Source organism: Typopeltis vanoorti, chromosome 25 (genome assembly GCF_054136105.1).
Source record: "Typopeltis vanoorti isolate ZY-2024b chromosome 25, IOZ_Tvanoo_1.0, whole genome shotgun sequence".
NCBI classification, from domain to species: domain Eukaryota; kingdom Metazoa; phylum Arthropoda; class Arachnida; order Uropygi; family Thelyphonidae; genus Typopeltis; species Typopeltis vanoorti.
Genome location: NC_143573.1, coordinates 66,716,927 through 66,739,479, shown reverse-complemented (window position 1 = coordinate 66,739,479; position 22,553 = coordinate 66,716,927). Strand labels below are relative to the sequence as shown.

Sequence of the window (22,553 nt, the reverse complement as noted above, 5' to 3'; positions counted from 1 at the left end):
CCTTGATTAACTAGCTGTTGGATCAGCTACAATACTTATAGGTCTGCAATCTTTTGTGGGTGGGGAAAAAATTATTGTTCAAGTAATACTCTCTTTGTAATGAACAATAATAAACTTCCAGTCAGTCCTAGGCTTACGACACTCATAATTATAATGGCCATCCCATTAACGCACACTCACTGAATACCACCTCACTCGTTCAACTCCAGACTAGGATGTTATTGCCGCCTTGAGGACATATTTAAGAAATGCTTTTTATTCAGGCATTTGGTGAGGATGAGAAAATCCTCAGAATTTTGGAAAAAATATGATATCTTACAGATGATGCAGCATGGAGTGAGATAACAGCAGAGTGCATGAATGGTGTTTTGAAGAAGCTGTTGAAAATATATATTCACACATTCACAGGATTCAACAAAGACAGAGCCTTACAAGAGCAGTGACAAAAGACAGTGCTGTTAACTAAAGAGTTAGAATATGAGGTTGACAATGAAGATATAGAGCATTTCTTTAAAGCTGTGAAAGAAGAGATCTTAAATGAAGACATTATAGAACCAGAAACTTCCATAAGAAGAAGATGAAGAAGAGAGAGAAAAAAAGAAGAACAGGAAGAGGAAGCAGTCCCCCAAAAAGTTTGCAGCTATGAAATTGGCATTTTATAACTGTAACAAACTATCTTATTAACAGAGGCAAATGCCTCTGTTAATAAGATAGTCTGGTTCATGATGAAAGTTTTTCGACCACTAAATATTACATAAGATGACATACAAATTGGGTTTAATAGGTTGGAGATTTGATACAAAAGAGTTATCTTTCCCAGACAAAGCCACCAGTTAGAGTGGCGAATCTAGTAAAATAACAGGTTTTGTATCAAATCTCCAACCTATTAAACCCAATTTGTATGTCATCTTATGTAAGATAGTCTGGTTATTTGAAAAAACAGATCCCAATGTGGAGAGATTTATCAAAGAGGACAGACTGATGCAAGCCGTAACTGCTTTGCTACAGAGAAAATTATGCAGCAAAGAAAAGGAAACTCATGCACACTAAGTTGGATGTAATGTACACTTTTTTTTAAAATAATCCTGCTCTAAATATGAGCCTAAACCTTCCACAAGTAATGCATCTAATGAACCTATCCTCCGAATTCTTTGTTGCAGTTCCTGAAGTTGAAGAATGCGTTATTCATTACCTAGCAGCCCTTGCCACTTCTGAGGAAATGTCAAATCAATAATGCAGCAGCTTTGAAGAATTGCTCTTCCTTCATGTTTCCACATGATTATTTCCACAAACTCATTTTTCATTATTTATTATGTATGGTATTATATACAGAAGAGTCTAATGTAGCTCAGTCAATACAGATGAAGCCCTTTGGTCGGAAAGACCTGGTTCGATTCCAGTCAGTGACGTGAGGAACTTCATCAAGTCTCTTTCAACAAAAGATGAGTTAGCCAGTCTCATATGGAGGTAGGGGATTTTTTTCACCCAGAAACTCGGGTTTTTCATTCCCCCAGAACAGGCAAACCAGTCCCGTGAACATACGCATCTACAGACATAGGACACACTGGGAGGCATGAGGCTAACCACCTAATCCTCAAGTTACAGTTGTATTTGAAAAGTCCAAGCATAGTTGGAAAGGCATGGGCACTTAAATGCCTGTTAGAACCACTGATGATGATGACAGTATACAGAAATTTTATGTTATAATTTGTACATTATATTATTTCACTATAAACAAAAAGTAAAATTACTTCAAATATAACTGTAAGTTACAAATAAGCAACACAGGCTCAGCAGAATTACATCTTCCACATATTTAGAATGTTTAAGCTAACAATTATAATTTTGTAATTAATTTCCTGTTATTAATAAAAAATATTTACTACCATAAAACCTCTTCATTCTTTCATCTGCTTCATTTATGTCTTGAGGGAAATACTCGCTATCATCATTTTCTGTGCTGAAAGTTACATCTTCAACTACAAGAGATTTGGAGAATTCTGTAAAGTTATCTGATCTATCACTGGGTGGATCTGTAGTGACCTGGAAAATGTTTTAAAAATGTACAAGAATTAATTTTTAAAAAAAGTTCACCACATTTAGATGTGAAAGAATAATGAAAATACAAGCCTACCATGCAAATTTCCTCAGCATTGGCATAAAGAGGAATATCGAAATTACTTCCTAATCCAGTTGAGGCTAAGTCTCTAGTTTCCATTGTATCCAAATCAGTTTCTAAATAGATGCTTTGTTGCTTCTTTCTTAGTGGTAATGGGGCTGAACCTGAAAGAAAACAAGTCTTGCAATAAAAAAGCTACAATAATTGTTGTTATTATTATTATTATTATTATTATTATTATTACCACGGGCTACTCCAGGAGTCCTTAGACTCATCGAGGGAGGCCCTAAACATCATGTTCACACAGCTGTTCAACATTCTCACAGTATCTATCATACCTTGCCTTGAACTCGCTCACTGTCATAGCACCCACAACAGACTCTGGCAGCTTATTCCACTCATTTACCACTCTAAAAGTAAAGAACCCAGCTCTAACACCCCTGCTAACCACGCTCTTGCCCAGCTTCCATGGGTGTCCCCTAGTTCTCCCACCACCAGTCCTGATCTCAAAAATATCATCTGAATTAATCCTATAGAATCCTTTTAGCAATTTGAATGTCTCAATCATATCTCCCCTTTTTCGCCTATCAACTAGTTTCTGCAACCCACAAATCTTCAACCTGTTCTCATATGGTTCATTCCATAGACCTGCTATCATCTTAGTCACTCGCCTCTGGATCCTCTCAACCTCCTCCACATCAAGAAGGAACCGAGGTGACCAAATCTGGGCACAGTAGTCGAGATGAGGTCTTATCAGGGCTCGGTACAGAGGTACAATAACTTGTTTTTCTCTGCTCGTCAAGGTATTTTTCAACAACCAAGTGAGTTGATGAGCTGATTTAGCTACTTTCGCAATGTGCTCCCTAAACTTCATCTCCCTATCCACCAACACTCCCAAGTCCCTGGCCTCATCAATCTCTTGGAGTACAGTTCCACCAATGTGGTATACTGCTGCTAATCTTTTCACTCCGAAATGCATAACCTTACATTTTGTCACATTAAATTGACATCCATTCTCCTTAGTCCAGAACTCCAATCTATCTAAGTCATCTTGCAAGACTTTGACATCTTCTGCATTCACTATCGCCCTACCCAACTTTGCATCATCAGCGAACAAATGAACTGTCCCACTTAGACCATTCCCTATATCGTTAATGAACAGATTAAACAGCAGTGGTCCAAGAACAGAACCCTGTGGCACACCACTAGTCACAGGCCGTTTTTTGGACTCTACTCCTGAATAAACTACTCTTTGATATCTCTCCATCAACCACCCAGCTATCCATCTCACCTACATTCATAGCACCGACAACAGACTCTGGCAGCTTATTCCACTCATTTACCACTCTAAAAGTAAAGAACCCAGCTCTAACACCCCTGCTAACCACGCTCTTGCCCAGCTTCCATGGGTGTCCCCTAGTTCTCCCACCACCAGTCCTGATCTCAAAAATATCATCTGAATTAATCCTATAGAATCCTTTAGGGTCATTAAATTCCGCAATCGGATTCCCCTTGGTTTGCATCAACTGCTGTATTTCGCTCCTTAAGTCAAAGACTCTTTTAAGAACTTCCCTCTTATCATTATTATTATATTATTATATATTATTATTATTATATAATATTATTTTATAATTTATTATAAATTATTTTATAATATTATTATATAATATTATTTTATAATTTATTATAAATTATTTTATAATATTATTATATAATATTATTATTATTATTACAATATAGATTTCATAATTGTTGTAATGGAACAATTATGAAATCTATATTGTAATGGAACAATTATGAAATTTTGTGTATTTTATGATTATTCATTTGTATGCACATGTGGGAAGGAGAAAAAGTTCACTTAGCCACCAACATGCCTCACAAAATAAGCAATTCCTTAATATTACTTTCTACAAAGGATTTAGTGAAATCAGATCTCGGACGTGAAGCAAGGAAAAATTAACTTTTTTTTTTCAAACATTATGTCAGGGGTCTTCAACCTTTCAGGCAGTGCGGGCTGCATTAAAAATTTCGACATGGGCCATTAAGCTATACTGCAGTATTTAGAATTGTAAGATGCTTTTCAGATTCACAAGGAATGCTGTGCATTTGATACTTTACATAAAATCCTATAAAAATAAACAAACCCAGCTTTAAGAGCGTAGGTAGGAGTCGGGTTCATGATAAGTAAATACAATCAATACTTGAAAAAAGATAATTTAATGAAGAAAACATTCATTTTTTACAATGTCAATGGGCAACTTGGCAATGTTTTTCCTTGACCAGCAAGTCGATATTGGCATCAATGTGGGAAGTCGCTATGTGCAGAGTATTCTCGAGATATTGGTCCATAATCTGAGTTCTTGTCTTGGACTTCACATGATTTATTCTGGAGAAGAACTACTCACATAAGTATGTACTTCCTAACAAAGTGCACATCTTCAAAGCATGCTGGCGAAGATTAGGGAATGCATCCTCAGAAATGTAGTCTTTGTAAAATGTAAGCAAGGGCACATTGAATAATTTTTCTCTCAAAGAAGAAGAGTTGTTTTGGAGTTCAAGCAGCTCCATTTGTACTGAGCCTGGCATTTCGGCAGCATTGACACCGAATGGCATTGAAAATAAATCTAAAGAAGAGTGTTGGTTATGAAAATCACTAAATCTCTTTTCGAACTCACTTTGCAACATGGCTAATTTTGTAGCGTATTCATCAAGAGACAACAGCTGGACTCGGTGAGAAGCTGAAAATGAGTTAAGCCTATTTTTGCAAGTTGTGCCTCCCAAAGTTTGAGTTTGGCCACAAAAGCTTTCATGTGATCAAACAGAGTATGCACCAGTTGATCTTTGGATTGTAGCTGTGTATTTAGGTCATTCATATGCAATGAGATGTCGGTCACAAAGGCAAAGTCTGTCATCCACTTCGGGTCATTAAATTCCGCAATCGGATTCCCCTTGGTTTGCATCAACTGCTGTATTTCGCTCCTTAAGTCAAAGACTCTTTTAAGAACCTTCCCTCTGCTCAACCAATGTACATCACTATAATAAACCATATCGCCATGATCCGCTTTGCACCTTGGGGCAAAAACTCTCGGAATTGATGATGATTCAATCCTCTTGCCCTAATAATGTTGACGACAGTCACAATAAATTCATGACATTCTCAAATCCAATAATTTTCGTGCACAAACTATCCTGGTGTATTAAACAATGGCAATGGACAAAATCTTTTCCTTCTAGTTCCAGTTCTTTCCATAGCAGAGCAACAAACCCTTCGTTCTTTCTCCCCGATAGCAGGGGCACCATCAGTTACCACACCCTCAAGGTTGGTCAAGGGTGTGGTAACCAATGTTGGTCAAAGCTGAGGTCAAAACGGTGAAGCGTTTTTCTTGGTGGCTTCAAGAGATCAGTGCCTTTCATCGTTCCCTTCATAGGTACGAGCGCTAGCAGTTCTTCTGTCTACAGTTGATCAATGCCATGGACAAAGATAGCCAGTTGTGCTGTATCCTTCACATCTGTGCTCTCATCTAAAGCAAGTGAATATGACGTAAATTCGGAAGACCGTTTTTTAAAGTTCCTTCAATGTTGTTGCAAGTTCTCTGACACGTTGTGCTACAGTAACTCAGAAAAACTTGATTTTTTAAACACTTCCTTATTATTTGGGCACAGAACACTTCCAGCAGCAATGAGACACTCTTTCACAAACTCACCATCCAAGAAGGCTTTTGATTTTTTAGCAATTTTTTCAGCTATTACATAACTTACTTTGACACATGCTTCGCACTCTTCCCTCTGCCTTTTAAATGTACCCTGCTGGCATTTTAAATCAATTTGGAGACGGTACACTTTATCCACACAAAGTCGCCCTTGAAGGTGATTGAAATTGGATGCATGCTTTGTCTCATAGTGCCATTTTACATTGTATTCTTTTGATACTGACACTGACTCACAAGAAATTGAACACACTGGCTTATGGTCGATTGGCACAAAAAAGTACAAATTGGTCCATTTTTTATTAAAAATCTGACAAGAATCACTTGATTTACGCTTTTTACTTGTAGATGCCATAGTGATGGAAGATGAACCCAAAAAATGATCTAAAATGGCCATATAACGGTTATTCTCAACTGAACATGTCTCACACTAATGAAAAAAGTCTGGCAATATAAAACCACAATAGGCTATCGCTGACACGACGAACCTGCGTGCACTTATACATGAATATCAAACTGTTCACGACTGACTGACTGACTGTGATCCTCTTGAGATCCTCTTGTATTTATATGAAAATAACAAAGTATCGAGAATCTTCGAGATGTAACTGGAAGGCACTAAAATGAAATACTGCTTCAGCCATCTACCTGCAACGTTAGTACTAGTACTTAAGTAGCGCTTGGTGCTGGTAGATGGCTGAAGAAGCATGTCTATTTAATATTTATTTTTATAGGAATTTATGGAAAGTATCAAATGCACAGCGTTCCTTGTGAATCTGGAAAGCATCTTACAATTCGAAATACCACAGTATAGCTTAGTGGGCCATGGGCTTCACTGAAATTATTTTTTATTTAATCTCGTTTTAATGTAAAGTAGTTATTTTTTCAAAATGACTGGCGGGCCACAGCAAAGAGCTCAGCGGGCCATGCATTGAAAAACCCTACATTATGTCATAGTAAATCTGCATAAAAACCAAAATAGAACCTACTATCATGAAATGAGTCTGCAGTGTCTTAAGTTACAAAGTAGTATAGTTAGTGAATTATCACACTTCATCGTTGTTCAGCAAATAAATATAAGAAAATAAAGGATGCAGCTCTTACAGGTTGAGCATGCTGACAAGCGTAGATTTTCTTAAAATGACAAATTATCAGACTATAAAATGAATACCTGAAGGGGTGTAAAGATGTATACATCTTTACACCCCTTCAGGTGTGTAAAGATGTATATTATTATTATTATTATTATTATTATCACCCAAGACCTCATGGAGTCAAAGACTCATCTAAAAGGTCCTTTTATCATACACACAGCTCATCATACTGTGCTTTAAACACACTCAAATTCTCTACAGACACCACACACTCTCAGGCAAGACATTCCAATCATTCACAACTCTGCACGCAAAAAATCTGCTTCTCACTCCCTCTTTATACAGTTTCCAGGGATGACCTCTTGTTCTCTGCTGATCTCCCACTATTTTCTGTAGAACCTCTCCAACACTGAGCCTATAACAACCCTTACTAACTTGTAGGTCTCTATCATATCTCCCCTCTTCCTCCTATCAACCAGACTCTGTAAATTACATCTTCTCAATGTTTCCTCATATTCAACATTCCAGAGGTCAGAAACTACCTTAGTCAGTCGCCTCTGGACCCTTTCCAACATCTCTTTATCCCTTGAAAACCAGGTGACCAAATCTGGGCACAGTAGTCCATATATATATACTAAAAATAGGACATGCAGAAAAATAGTCTAAACTACTCTTTTTTGCACAGGCATCAGTTAATTTAAACTATAAAAAAAGAAAGAATAATAAATAGTTATTAATGTTTTATATAAACAAACTGAAAAATGCAGAAACTAAAAGGAAACATACAATACAGATTAAAAATAGATATACAGTTCTTGTCCAAACCAGACAGAAGGAGTATGAAGAATGGTGGATGGTAGATGTGTAGATGATGGTGATAGTATTGAGTGCAGTTAGTGAAGATGGTGAGTTGTATATAGTAGAGTAGAATGCCCTCCCTCTACGAGTTCTTGGACTTCTTGGAGGGATCATGTAATAGCAACAATAGAATCAATACCATAAAGCCATAAAAAAGAAAACACTAGGAGTACACAGAAGAAAAGACAAAGAATGGATATCTTCACACACAAAATTCAAAACTGAAGAAAAAAAAGAAATAAAAAAATATATAAAGAATAGTATTGAATTAGAAGAGAAATATTGAAAGAAATACATAAAGAAATTAAGAAAATTCAAAAAAATATAAGAGAGAGTTTATGGAAAACTTGCTCTGTCTCATTTGGAAGAACAAGATGAGATGAAATTACAAACAAGGAAATGAAATACACAATAATAAAAAGAAAAAAAATAGAAACGTATGTAGAACACTTCAAAGAGATAAGTAATAGAGAAAAAAAACATATTCAAATTTTAAACCCAAAAAATTTTAAAAAGTGAAATACAAAAACAGAACCAAAAGAAGTAAAAATGGAAAAGCAGCTGGTATAACAAATGAGTTATTACAAATGTAGAGTGCATCTCTCTCTCATCTCCTCTTCCTTTTTACCCTCTTTTACCTTGAGGTGGAGTTTATTAATCATCGGACCTCAAACCATTCACAGGATAAAGTGGTCAGCCCTATGCCCCAGTGTATCCTATGTCCTGTAGTGTTGAGTTCTCAAGGCCGATTTGCCTGCTTTGCGGGATGAAAAACCCCAGGATAAACTGGAGAAAAAATCCTACTGATCTGAGTAGTACAAAACTCAGGCAAGAAAGATGACCAGCATAGTAAGAAACACAATATCAGATGAGAAGAAACTGGCTGACCAGGAAAGTAAATTCAAACTATTTCACTATATGGCAAGTAAAATGCAGAATGACTGTGAAAGGTTAATCTTAGCAAAGGCAACAGAAGCAGACAAAACAGTTGACTTACTAAGTAACCGCCTTGCAAAGTCTATCATCCAAATAAGGATGCTTTGTGACAGGAAGTGAGGTGAGAATAGTGAAGAACTGGGGTCCCGATGCAAATATAGCTGTGAGATTAGATGAGATATCAGCTCACATATTATGAGAACATGCAAAGGAATTAGATGGGATATCAGCTCACATGTTATGAGAACATGCAAAGGAAATGGTATTGACTCTGACTTGGCCCTTTAACTTACGTATCAGTTCTTATAAGGGCCCAAGAGAGCAGAAGGAGGGCAAAATAGTTTCACTGCATAAAGGTGGCTCCAAGACTGGAGTTAGTTATTCACATGTGATGTCGTTTTTGATGCCGTTTGGTGACTCCCATACCTCATTGGATTTAGGGAGAGCAGCCTTCTACTAGAAGAAGTGGTAGGGTCACAGATGCCCTTACCACACAGAGTTAGTGAAATTATGAAATTCAATTTTATCCTGCTCAAGACTAAATGGTGATCACTTCCAAATTCAAATCCTCTGTACACTCTATCATCATCCACCAGGGAGAAAGCATCACTGTTAACAACAACATAGTCAATGAGACCTTTCTTATTTCTTGCATCTTCTCTCCATGTGAATTTGGGTACATTTTTATGTTAGAACATTGTGTTAGTAATAACCAGTTCATGTCCTGAGCAGAAATCCAACAAGTATTTGCCATTATTATTAGCTTTGCTCTTTTCTGCAAATTTTCCCAAAATATTTTTGTATGTCTGGCAATCATTTCCTACTCTGCTATTTAGATCCCCCAACAAGGAACTTTACCTTTTTCAATGTGTCGGTTGCGTTCTCTAAAGCCTCAAAAATTCCTTCACGTCTACCTATGGTCCCACAGAAGGTTCTGGTAGAACCTTCTATGTGACCATTAGCACAAATAAGTCTCATTGTCCAGTTTTCCATTCTGATATTTGCCCACATCATTCTATTTGATATTGCCTACTATTCAAGAAGATTAGCCTCATATTTAGTGCGCAATACTATAGCTACTATAGATACTATAGCTAATACCATACTCCTTCTTTTCCCTGATTATTATTGCATGAATATAAGATTTTGTATTTATTACTCAGAAAGATCAATGAGTTTTTGTCTTTTTTGTTTCATTCACCCATGTTATGTCAATCTGGTACTTATCTAATTCCTCAGCTAGCTCCATTTCTTTGCCATTCAGGTTTCTTATGTTGACAGCACCAATCTTGAACTCTGGTGAAGATGAGTAGGGGTGTGTTTCAGGATTTGTTCCAGTAGCTGACTTTTCGCTGTTCACCCTGGTTCCCTGGCAAAAACAACGGGGGCCTTGTTTAACCGTGCGATGCCATGTTTGTAATGATCCTTGTAATGGTGTTTGAAAGGAATTTTTTATAGGTTTGTATATGTGTATGTAATTTTCCTCTAATTTTCAGTCTCACTGTAATATCTGTATAGTGCCTGTTTCAGCTCTCTGTAGGTCCCAGTTTCTCCAGTTTTCATGTCACCTTTATCATCTCTAATTCCTTTTGCAGCACTCTTTGCTCCATTTCTGAGTTTTTTCAACCTCCAGAATATCTTGCCACCTTCTTTTTGTCTTTTGGCGATAGGTTTCTCTGGGTTTCTCTTGTCGAATGGCAGTTTGTTGATCATGTCAGGTATGTAGAAACTTCGGGTGGCTTTTCCGCTGTGATTATTATACTTATATGTTATGTAGTTTGTTGACAAACAAAGTTTGTGTCTGACTGAAGCATTTTCAGGACTGGGCAACTTGTATATAGAAGCTAATGACTTCACATCACTTGCCTTAGTATCCCAAAGCACATATCCTTACGGACATGTATAATGCTATGCTTTATGGGAAGGGCCATTGCCCAGACCGGTTTCAACCTTTATTGAGGTCTCATCAGTGGGAGACAGACCCAGAGGTGATATCATTTACCATTAACATTACTGACAGGATGAGTGAAGCACTAGTGCTTTTCATATTCCCCTTTATCTGTAATGAGAGTTGTTTGGGAATGGGAGGCTTGTGAGCAGTTAAGCTCACCCTCTGAGGGCAGTTGTGTTATCTATGATCAGTTGAGAGAAGAATAGCCTTGGGTCTTTTGTGTTTGTAGTAATCAGTCTCATTGTAATTGACAGCTTGTACAATTAGTGGGTTTGAATGTGAACTTGACTTCACGAAGAATTTTTCTGCTAGATTACGAAGAAAGAGGAAATGTATGGAATGCCAGTTTCTCAGTGAATCTATGAATTTCTGATGAACCATGGTGCATCCAGGATCATCCTAAGGCATTTTCTCTGGATTCTCTGCAATTTTGAAATGTTTGATCTTGAAGTGTGACTCCATGCTGGTGAGGCATAAGTAATGACTGGACGTATTACCATTTGGTAAAGAAGCAATTTATTATGTAGGTTCAATTTGCTCTTGCGGTTGATCAATGGGTAGAGCTGTGCTATTGCTTTGGAAGATTTGGAGCCAATGAGATTGATGTGCTTGTTAAAAAGGAGTTTCTTATCCATTAATACCCCAAGATATTTGGTCTCTGATTGCCATGGGATCTTATGACCAGAGAGCAGGATGTCTTCTTTAATGCAGACCTTTCTTCTTGAAAACAACGTGGCTGAGCTTTTGAGGGGGTTCGCTTGAATCCTCCAGTTGGTGAACCAGTTTGCTAGCTCACTGATATTTCCTTGGAGTCTAGTGATTGCTAGGCGAGGGCTGAGCGATCTAGCTAGAATAGCAGTGTCGTCGGCATAAAGGGCTGTAGTAGTTGTTCTTGAATTGAGAGGAATATCTGCCATGTAAGTTGTGAAAAGTTGTGGAGCCAGAAGAGAACCCTGAGGTACTTCTGCCAGAATTTTGCGCCTTGATGACACAATTCCGTTGAGTTTTACTTGCATGTATCTTTCATTAATATATGAATATATGAGTTTCACTAGTTTAATTGGAATATTGTTTTCAATTAGTTTGAAGATAAGGCCTTGATGCCAGACCTTATCAAAGGCTTTGGCAACACCCAAAAATACAGCAGCAGTGTGAAGGTGCCAGTTAAAACCATGAGTGATATGTTCTGTTAGTCGGTGAATTTGTTGCACTGTGTTGTGAGCTTTGCGAAACCCAAATTGCTCATTTGGGATTATTTTCTGTTTGTCCTTTGCTGATTGTAGAGGTGATACCAAGGTGGAATGTAGAAGTCATGTTTTCATATATGAGTAGCCAAAAGGTGTCACATCACACCTTATTATTAAAATACTGTGGATTAGAGATAGTTGTTGGAAGTTTCTCCATTTGGTTATACTATAAATTAAACACAAGGATACTAAGGCAAGTGATGTGAAGTCATTAGCTTCTATATATGAGTTGCCTAGTCCTGAAAATACTTTAGGCACAAACTTTGTTTGCTTACAATCGGATAATGGATTAAATAAAGAGTATAATTAATTGGCATCCTTAATTTATAGTATAACCAAGTGGAAAAACTTCCAACAACTATCTATAATCCAAAGTATTTTAATAATAAGGTGTAACACCTTTTCGCTACCCGTATATGAAAACATGACTTCTGCATTACTTCAACCTTGGTATCACCTCTGGGTCTGGCTCCCACTGATGAGACCTCAATAAAGGATGAGCTACAAATCACAACTGACAATATAGTAAACCTGTGCAATTTTTTTGGTCTCCACCTGATACCAATAAGTTAAAAAGGAATTTCTTCAGCTATCAAAGAAGCATGGAGGATTTGAACTTCCAGTCTTAAAATTCTGCTATTTAAGCAATACCGCTTCAAAAATCCATAAAATATTGCAGACTAATCACACATGTGCAAACCTTCTCCTGTACTACCTGGGTTTTCAACTTCCCCTGTTTGGAGTTAATGATTATAAAGGTCCAAAAGCTGAGATTGTTCCTGAATACTACAACACTCTGTGCTTAACTCTAAGATTGCTAAAATACTCTGAATTGACATTGTTTCCATTAAAAAAAGTAAAATTTTGTATAAAGAAATCTTTAATTTCTTTCATCGTGAAGTTCTACAGTTAGGTACTGACAACAATACTTTGTTTCATAATTTGTTGAAGTTTCAAGGATACCCTAACAGGAGGGATCTTGCTTGGAGAATTGCATATGGCCACCTTCCAGTCAATACTATCAAATGGAGGAACTTTAACATCAGAGATCCAGTCTGTGACATCTGTTACCAATAAGAAACAGTAGAACATGCATTCTACAGCTGCCCTCTTGCCCTGCATATATGGAATAGATTATGTAATGTGTTGGGCATTCCACTGCTTACAACAGAAGAACAGGTTATTTTTTTGCGATACCCACCACCAGCAGTGGGAAGAGAATTTTGATCTTTATAATTAATGAATTAAAATACCACTGATGGAAGGTTAGAAAGAAACACAGATTTAAAAACCAGCAACATGACATCCAAATGCTTTATAATATTGTATTGTGGAAATTTTAGTGTTCAGTCAGATGGCTTTGATATTTAGAAAGAAGCAGTCTAGGAGATATGAAATTTATGGCTAGATGGCGCAGACCACCACATTGTGCAATATTCACCAGGGTGAGATAAAATTCTGTCTATTCTTACTATGAGAGGTTTTTTAAATAGTTCCATCCTCTTAATTCAATGTGATCTTATAGTCAATTGCAGGGATGACTGGAGAGCAATCCCAAGCAGAGAAGGCCAACTCAAGGCAGTTAACCAAGATGAGGCTAACGACCTGGGTATCAGTCATCTTTGCACTTTAGTTTCCATTGGTCTTTTGGTTGTTCATCTATATGAGATTGGTGAACATGCATCTTTTATATCATCATATAGCCAAAGGCTATCAGGAAAACTGATAGCCTTTGGCTATATGATGATATAAAAGAGCTGAGGCCTTTTCTCTATCTGATGCTATATATATATATATATATGAAAAGACATATATATATATATATATATATATATCTTTTCTTTCTCCTAATATTATCAGGCTCTCTTGCACCCCTATACTAACTACTCTAGGCCTATGATTTTCACCTCAATAAAGGTCGAAACTGGTCTTGGTAGTGATACCCTTCCCATAATGAAGAGCATTATACATGTCAGTAAGAATGTGTGCTTTGCATTATGGGATACTAAGGCAAGTGATATGAAGTCATTAGCTTCTATATACGAGTTGCCCAGTCCTGAAAATACTTCAGGAGCAAACTTTGTTTGCTTACACTTCGATAAAGGATTAAATCAAGAATATAATTTCTTGGCTTCTTCAATTTATAGTATAACAGGTTTACGGGGGAGCGAAATGTAAATGTTAGTGTTCAAAACCAGGACAAAACTCGTATATTTCAGCACACCAGGACAAATTATCTGAAATTCCAGTATTGTCTTAGTCAAACTGAGATACACATATACCATGGAATTCCATTTGTCCACTCAAGTCTTTTTGGGCCTGTAGTGATTTTGCATCCTGGTATTTCAACTCTATTATCTTCCCCCCCCCCCCCTTTTGTACCATGTTCATTTCTTTTGATGTGTACATATTTTTCTTTGATTACCTCAACTGCAATTTTTCTTATATTCAACACCATCTTATTACTTGGTTTTTCTTTTCTATTCCTGTTTCTTTGGAGAATAATCTATTTCATTTTAAAATAATCTATCTTGATTCATGATAGTTCTTACCAATTACTGATTTTTCTGCAGCTTATAGCATTATATATTTTGCATTATAAACAGATGTCATTTGTCACCCAAAATATATCCACACCAGAGAAATCAATTTCAAACACTATACTATTATTATTATTATTTGGTTATATTCAACACCACTCTTATTACTTGGAATTTATTTCTATTTCTAATGAAGGTACCTAGAATAGTAATTCTAAAAATCATAAGAAATCATTATGTAAAAATTTTAAAAACTGGGGGGAAAAAAAAGAAGAAGAAGCAGGGAAAAAAGATACATGATTTGTCAATCATATGAAATAAGTAGGTGAAAATATTTGCATTTTTGCTTTATATAACAAAATTGCATACGGGTTTTACTACACATTAAAAATACACTTGGTATCAATTTTATATGAAGATAAACTAATATTTTACCTGCTACACCAGTAGGACTAGCTCGAACTTCTGTTATTACAGGAAATGATTTCTGCCAAGAATCAGATTTCAATTTTTCTACTGCGTTACTAATTTCTCTACGATGATCAGCTAGCTCTTCAATAACTTTCTGAACTCGAGATAGTTCTGTTTCCAATTCTGCTCTGGAAGGCGCTGGTGTTTCCTATAAGTGAATACCATATTAATTGTTTACTATACTGTATGTAGTAGTTATCAAATGATTGTAATTTAGTTTAATACTTTATTTAAAATTTGAAACTAATTTGAATTAAATTTGAATAAAAGAACTATAAAGAGCATATGTTAGTTACATAAAGCTGATATTCACTTCTTTCAAAGGACATTACAATTTTATTGAACTCTAACTCTGATAAGTTTATCGTTTTAATTGGCTTTAAATTAATTGAAAATCGATTTATACAGGGTATGTCAAAATTATGTTAACACTTAAATAGAAAAAAACATTAATTGTAGCATTTATTGTAATCAACATTAATTATAACATTTATTGTAATCAACATTTAGCAACATTTATTATACTGTATATGTGGAATATTATGTATGTAAGGTCTCAACCTGTTGTCCATTGTTATCAATAGGAAATTATTGAAAGTAGCATTTAATGCCCTGATGCAGATCTCTGGGAATAGATGTCACCACATTCACAGTTCTTACCTTGAGTTCACTGATATTCCAAACTTTCATGCTGTACACACTCCCTCTCTCTCTCTCTCTCTTTCACCAAACCCCACAACCACAAGTCGCAGGGCATCAGGTTAGGGAAGTGAAGAGGCCATTGCAAAAGCCCACATCTTCCTAACTATCTTTGTGGAAATGTGTTACCTAAGATATCACAAACAATATGAGCAGAAATTAAAGATGCCAAGAAATTATATTCTTGGTTTCATCTGTTTTCCAAGTGAAAGCAAACAAAGTTTGTGCATGTAGTAATTTCATGACAGGGCAACTTGCATATAAAGGCTAATGACTCCACATCAATTGCCTTAGTATTCCATAATGCAAAGCACATATCCTTATGGATATGTATAATGCTATGCATTATGGGAAGGGCCACTACCCAGATCAGTTTCGACCTTTCTTGAGGTATCATCAGTAGGAACCAGACCCAGAAGTGATACAAGGTTAAAGTAATGCAGAAGTCTTATTTCCATATACAAGTAGTCCAAAGATTTCACCTTATCACTAAAATAGTCTGGATAAGAGATAGATGTTGAAAGTTTTTCCACTTGGTTACATTGTAAGTTAAAGATGTAAGCAAACAAAGTCTGTGCATGAAGTAACTTCATGACAGGGCAACTTGTATATATAGAGGATAATTACTCCACATTAATTGCCTTAGTATCCAATAATGCAAAGCCCATATCCAAGAATATAATTTCTTGGCATCTTTAATTTATAATATAATCAAGTGGAAAATCTTTCAATGGCTATCTCTAATCCAGAGTATTTTATTAATAAGATGTGACACCTTTTGGTTACTTGTATATGGAAATATGACTTATGCACTACTTTAACCTTTGTATAATTTCTGGGTCTAGCTCCAAATGAGACCTCAATAAAGGGTAAAATCAAAAGATTTCCAATGGAATATATAAAGAATAGTAATGAAATTCTTATACAGACATTTTCAAAATGGGGTAAGATTAGTAATATATGAAAAGGTTTGTCAAGTGAAGATCCAAATTGGTTTTCTGGTGATGTCACCTTTTGTTGACAAAAGGTGACATCACCAGAAAACCAATCATCAAATTGTCAACAAAAGGTGACATCATCAAATTTTGTCAACATCGATACGACCCGAGTTATGGTAAACTATCCCAGAGTACAACGTCAATGTCTGCGTTGTGGTTCATACAATCACTCAGGTGGTAACTGTCCCAAATCTAAATGTTTCAACTGCATGGAGATCAGGCATATCGCTAATCAGTGCCTCAAATGTCAAAAACGTGAAAGTTCTGAACACCATGTTAACACCTGTCCTTTTAGAACTTTTGCAGAAAGAGTAGAAACTCCTGTAGAGCCAATTAGAACACCATATATATCAGAGAGGCATAGTGAAGAATTCCAGGATCTTCCAATTCAGTCTAGTAAAGATGCCATTTTTAAGCAAACTACACTTGGTAAAATCACAAAATGAGCATGACCAAATCAGTTAGAAATTAGCCCCAAAATTCCAGATCTTCAGGAGCAACTTTTCCAGTCAAATACTGATGGAACATCAGTTGAAATTACCAATAATTAACCTAAAATAACAACTGAATAGGTACACAATGAAATACAAAAACATTCAACCGTTCTACAAAGAGAAACTGGAGAAGAAACAGAAACACAAGTAAGACAACTGAAAGAACTTAATATGCAGACAAGATCATCAAAAAGGAAAGACGAATTAATAAAAAAATTTGAAGATAAACAAAAAAAAAAAAAAAGAACTACAACTAAAAGAAAAAGAAGAAATAAAAAATGTAAAGATGGAGAAGGCTGTGGATCATCAAATGAAAACTCTTCAGGCTCAGAAGAGTTTATGGATTATGAAGAACCAACTCATGCTAATAAAGAGAAAGTAAGAGAAAGCAAGCATGATTTATTGGTGTTTTGGATTCAATTTAATGGACTTAAGTGTTTAATTTTGGTATATTATTGGAGCTTTATTAACGTGGTTAGTGTACTAAAGTGTTTTATAACATAATCTATGTCGGGAAGTCGCCGCTAGATGAATTCGTAATGAATAGTGTTCGTGCAAGCTCCAGATAAGATAAGTATCATTTTCAGTTATTGATACAAATTACTTAATATTGTGTAGTTTTGTTTTGTCTGCCTTGCGTATTTTAGTGCGTCTATTTTTGGTGTGTTATAACGTATAATTTGACAAAACACGTTACAGATAAGTATGGCACCTGTGCGAAGGAAAATGGCGGCCAGTAATGAAGGTTCGCCATCGTTATCAAAGAACGGTAGCATAAAAGAAATGAGTCAGTGTACTAGCTGTGAAATGTACGCTTTGCGGAGTGCGGTCGGAGTGTGGTTAGATGATAATAAAGGATTGAATGTGTGTAGAAAATGTAGGGAGAATGCGGAATTGAAGTGTATTTCGGATCGTGAGTGTGATATTTTTGTCAACCTTCAGAATGAAGGAAATAGGGATATGACAAGAAACGGCAAGGTTGTACATGAAAATTGTGAGAGTGTGAATGTAGAAAGTGTGAATGATAGTATAAATGGTTTCTCAGAGAACAAAAAAGATGAGATAGATGCATTGAGTGAGATCGCGTTGTTGAATAGTGCGATAGAAAGAGCAAAACAACAGCTAGAGTGCATGAACAAAAGTAGACTGAATGAACCAACCAATAATAAAATGTATGACAGGAAAAAGACGTATGAATGTGAACATGAACAAAATGAAGGATAGAGTGCTGTATGGAGACTCGTTAGTAGAGGATTTGAAAAAATCGTACCAACCTGGTGCGACCATAAAGGACGTAACTGCGTCTATTAGAGAGCAAAAGGAAAGGGTGAAAGAAATGATTGTTGTGGCAGGTACGAATGATTTGAAAGGAGATAAAATGGAAATGATAGAAGACCTGAATGAATTGTTTGAGGTAGCAAAAGAAAAGAGTGAGAGAGTTAGAATGATTAGTCTTTTGCCACGGTATGACAGTGAAATGTTTAAAAGGAGGGCTATAATTGCAAATGACTTTATGCGTGGGTTATGTATGACGAGTGGTGTGGAATTTGTGGATGTGTGGAGTGAGTTTGATGGGTGAAAGGATCTATATAAGATGGATGGCTTGCATTTGAATGGTTACGGTGTAAGAAGACTTGAGAAAGTGTTGCTGAATGTAGTGGATGTGCAAATTCAGGGAAACTAGATTTGTTAGGGGGGGGGGGGGAGTAGAGATACAGTCCTTATGGAGGCAGTTGAATGTAAGAATGAATATAATATGCCAGAGCAAATAAGGACAACAAATCTGAGTGGGATAGTTAATATAAGGCATCAAAGTAGGGTTGGGGCTAATGGGGGTCTTAAATTCATGTACACTAATACTAGGAGTATTAGGAACAAGAAGGAAGAGTTTTTGGCCATGGTTGGCACTTCCAGACCACAGGTTATAGGTATTAGTGAAACATGGCTGACTGTAGATGATATAACTAGTGGGATTGAATGTGATGGGTATAGTGTGTTCAGGAATGACAGAGAGAATAAAATGGGGGGAGGAGTATTGTTGATGATAGCTGATGAGCTCCAGCCAAGGAGAATAGAAGTTGAATTGCAGGATAGAGAAAAGAGCACATTTGAGGCCATTTGGTGTGAGATTGAGGCTAGCAGAACAAAATATACAATCGGGTGCTGCTATAGACCAGGTGATGGAAAAGATGGTGGTGACAGTATGCACAAGCAAATAGAAGAAATGGGTGGAAGGAGGGTGATTATTACGGGAGATTTCAACTATGGTCGCATTGATTGGAGTGAGGAGAGGACACACGGGAGGAAGGAACTGGATTTTATGCGGTTATTAAGGGATAACTATCTGCGACAGCATGTAATGGAAAATACTAGGGGTCAGAGAGTGCTTGACCTAGTAATTACATCTGAGGATTTGGCTGTAACAAATATGACCACATTGCCACCAATCGGTGAGAGTGATCATAGGGTCTTAACTTGGGAGGTGGCTAAAGGTGTAGAATTTTCAATTAAGACAGGGTACATGTGGAATTATCGGGCTGGAAAGTATGACAAGCTTAGGAGTTTGATTGGTTCAGTGCCATGGCATGTACAACTGCAAGGACTAGAAGTTGATAGTGCATGGGAGGTAGTTAAGAAGTGCTTGCATGAAGCAATGGCTGACTGTATACCTAGAGTCCGAATAATAAATCAAGTAGGGGTTAAATGGATGAATAACACCATTAAGCTTGAGCTGCAAAAAAAAGGAACAACTATGGAGGGAATTTAAGGAGAAAGGTGACCGACAGGCACATGAACTGTATAAAGTGCAGGCCAGAAGGGTAATGAGTGTGGTAAAAAAAGCAAAAAAGGATTACAAAAGAATATTGGCCATGCAGGCTAAAGGGAATCCTAAACATTTTTTTGATATGTTGCAAGTAAAAGAAAAAATGTATATGGCAAAATGATTTTAAAGAATGCCGATGGTAGGGAGGTAACCGAATCAGTTGATATAGATGAATTACAGAGCGAACACTTTGCAAGAATATATCTTCCAGGTGGTGACATTGCAGAAATGAATGAACCAATAGATTATATGGGAATTGTGGTGAATGAAGTGGAGGTGAGTAGTCTATTGCAAAACCTCAATGTCAATACATCTGTGGGATTGGATGGTATACCAGCTCGTGTTGTACATGAAGCGGCTAAAGAATTGTCAGTACCCTTGACCAATTTGTTTAATTTGAGTCTCGGGTCTGTGTTAGTCCCGAGGGGGTGGAAAGAGGGGAAAATAGTTCCGGTGCTTAAAGGAGGTTCCAAGACTGCTGTTGTAAATTACCGACCGATTAGCATATCAGGAATCGTTGTCAAGGTCTTAGAGAAATTAGTCAAGAGAAGAATACAGGATTGGATAGATGAAAATGGGATACTGTATGGGGGACAACATGGTTTTGTGAAGGGTAGATCATGCCTCAGTAACTTGCTCACTTATTATAACACAGTGATGGCTGAACTGGATAAGGGTAATGGGTTTACAGTGATTCTACTGGACCTTGCCAAGGCCTTTGACAGGATACCACATGGAACTCTAATCAGTAAATTGCAGCATATGGGAATGGACATAGGGTTGGTGAGATGGATAGGAGGGTGGTTGATGGAGAGATACCAGAGAGTGGTTTATTCAGGAGTGGAGTCCAAAAGAAGGCTTGTAACTAGTGGTGTGCCACAAGGATCTGTTCTTGGACCACTGCTGTTTAATTTGTTCATAAATGATATAGGAAATGATCTGAGAGGAACAGTTCATTTGTTTGCGGATGATGCGAAGTTGGGTAGGGCAATAGTGAATGCAGATGACGTCAAAATTTTGCAGGATGATTTGGATAGATTGGAGGTCTGGGCTAAGGAGAATGGATGTCAGTTTAATGTGGCAAAATGTAAGGTTATGCATTTTGGGGTGAAAAGATTGGCGTCAGTTTACTGCATTGGTGGAACCCTGCTCCAGGAAATTGATGAAGCACGAGATTTAGGAGTGTTGGTAGATAAGGAATTGAAATTTAGGGGACACATTGCAAAAGTGACCAAAACAGCTCATCAAATCACTTGGTTGCTGAAGAATACGTTGACAAGCAGAGACAAGCAGGTTATTGTTCCTCTCTATCGAGCCTTGATAAGACCCCATCTCGACTACTGTGCTCAGATTTGGTCACCTAGGTTTCTTCTTGATGGGGAGGAGGTGGAGAGGATCCAGAGGTGAGTGACCAAGATGATAGCAGGTCTGTGGAATGAACCGTATGAGAACAGGTTGAGGATTTGTGGGTTGCAAAAATTGGTTGATAGGCGGAGGAGGGGAGATATGATTGAGACATTCAAATTACTGAAGGGTTTCTATAAAATTAATTCAGAAGCTATTTTTGAGAACAGGGCTGGTTGTGGGAGGACTAGGGGACATCCATGGAAACTGGGCAAAAGTGTGGTTAGTAAAGGTGTTAGAGATGGGTTCTTTACTTTTAGAGTAGTGAATGAGTGGAATGCGCTCCCTGAGTCTGTGGTGGATGCTGTGACAGTGAATGAGTTTAAGGCGAGGTATGATAGATACTGTATGAATGTCAAATAGTTGTGATGAATATGATTTGGGGCCTCCCTCGATGAGTCTAATGACTCCCTGGAGTTGCCCGTAATAATAGTAATAGTAATAATATAATTAAAGAAAATATAATAAAATTTACTGATTCAAAGTTTTATCAGTACATGTTGAAAGTTTATTTATCACTTGGTTAGACTATAATAAATTTAGTTTAATCCATGATTTAAAGAGCCAATAGGCTTCATTTCAGCGATGTAAAACATTATTTAAATTAAGGGGGATATTAAATCCCACATTGTTTTAAAACCGAATAAGAAACTCAAAGAGTTTCATGTGGAATATAGTAACTATAAACGTATCGGCAACTACTAGTGTAAGCTAAAGCACTTGAAGCATGCACTTGAACTACGCGCTTTAGCTTACGCTAGTAGTCGCCGATACATTTATAGTTACTATATTCGGCATGAAACTCTTTGATTCCGATCTTTGAGTTTCTTGTTCGGTTTTAAAATAATGTGGGATTTAATATCCCCTTAATTTAAATAATTAGTTTAATCCTTTATCCAAGTGTGAGCAAACAAAGTTTGTGCCTGAAAGTATCTTCCCTTAATACATAACATTATACATATCCACAAGGAGATGTGTTTTGCATTATAGGAGATACTGAGATAGGAGTGATGTTAGCTTGCTCCACCTTTGCAACGAGTTGCCTGGTGTTGTACTACCTTACCCCAGTCCTGAAGATACTTTCAGGCGCAAACTTCGTTTGCTCACACTTGGATAAAGGATTAAACTAAATTTATTATAGTTTAACCAAATGAAAAATAAACTTTCAACAACTTTCTCTAAATCCAGAGTAATTTAATAAAAAGGTG

At 36.8% G+C, this 22,553-nt stretch overlaps 1 protein-coding gene across 1 annotated transcript in view; it reads right to left on the bottom strand.

The window, feature by feature from the left end:
* LOC150092814 (uncharacterized) overlaps nt 1-22,553 on the bottom strand; it is a 740,966-nt gene that overhangs the window by 208,917 nt on the left and 509,496 nt on the right. The window contains exons 19-21 of the mRNA XM_090414287.1: nt 14,891-15,074; nt 2,135-2,283; nt 1,887-2,043 (exon numbers count right to left, since the gene is read on the bottom strand). Coding sequence (XP_090270413.1) covers nt 1,887-2,043; nt 2,135-2,283; nt 14,891-15,074 — 490 coding nt within the window. The remainder of the gene's footprint in view (nt 1-1,886; nt 2,044-2,134; nt 2,284-14,890; nt 15,075-22,553) is intronic.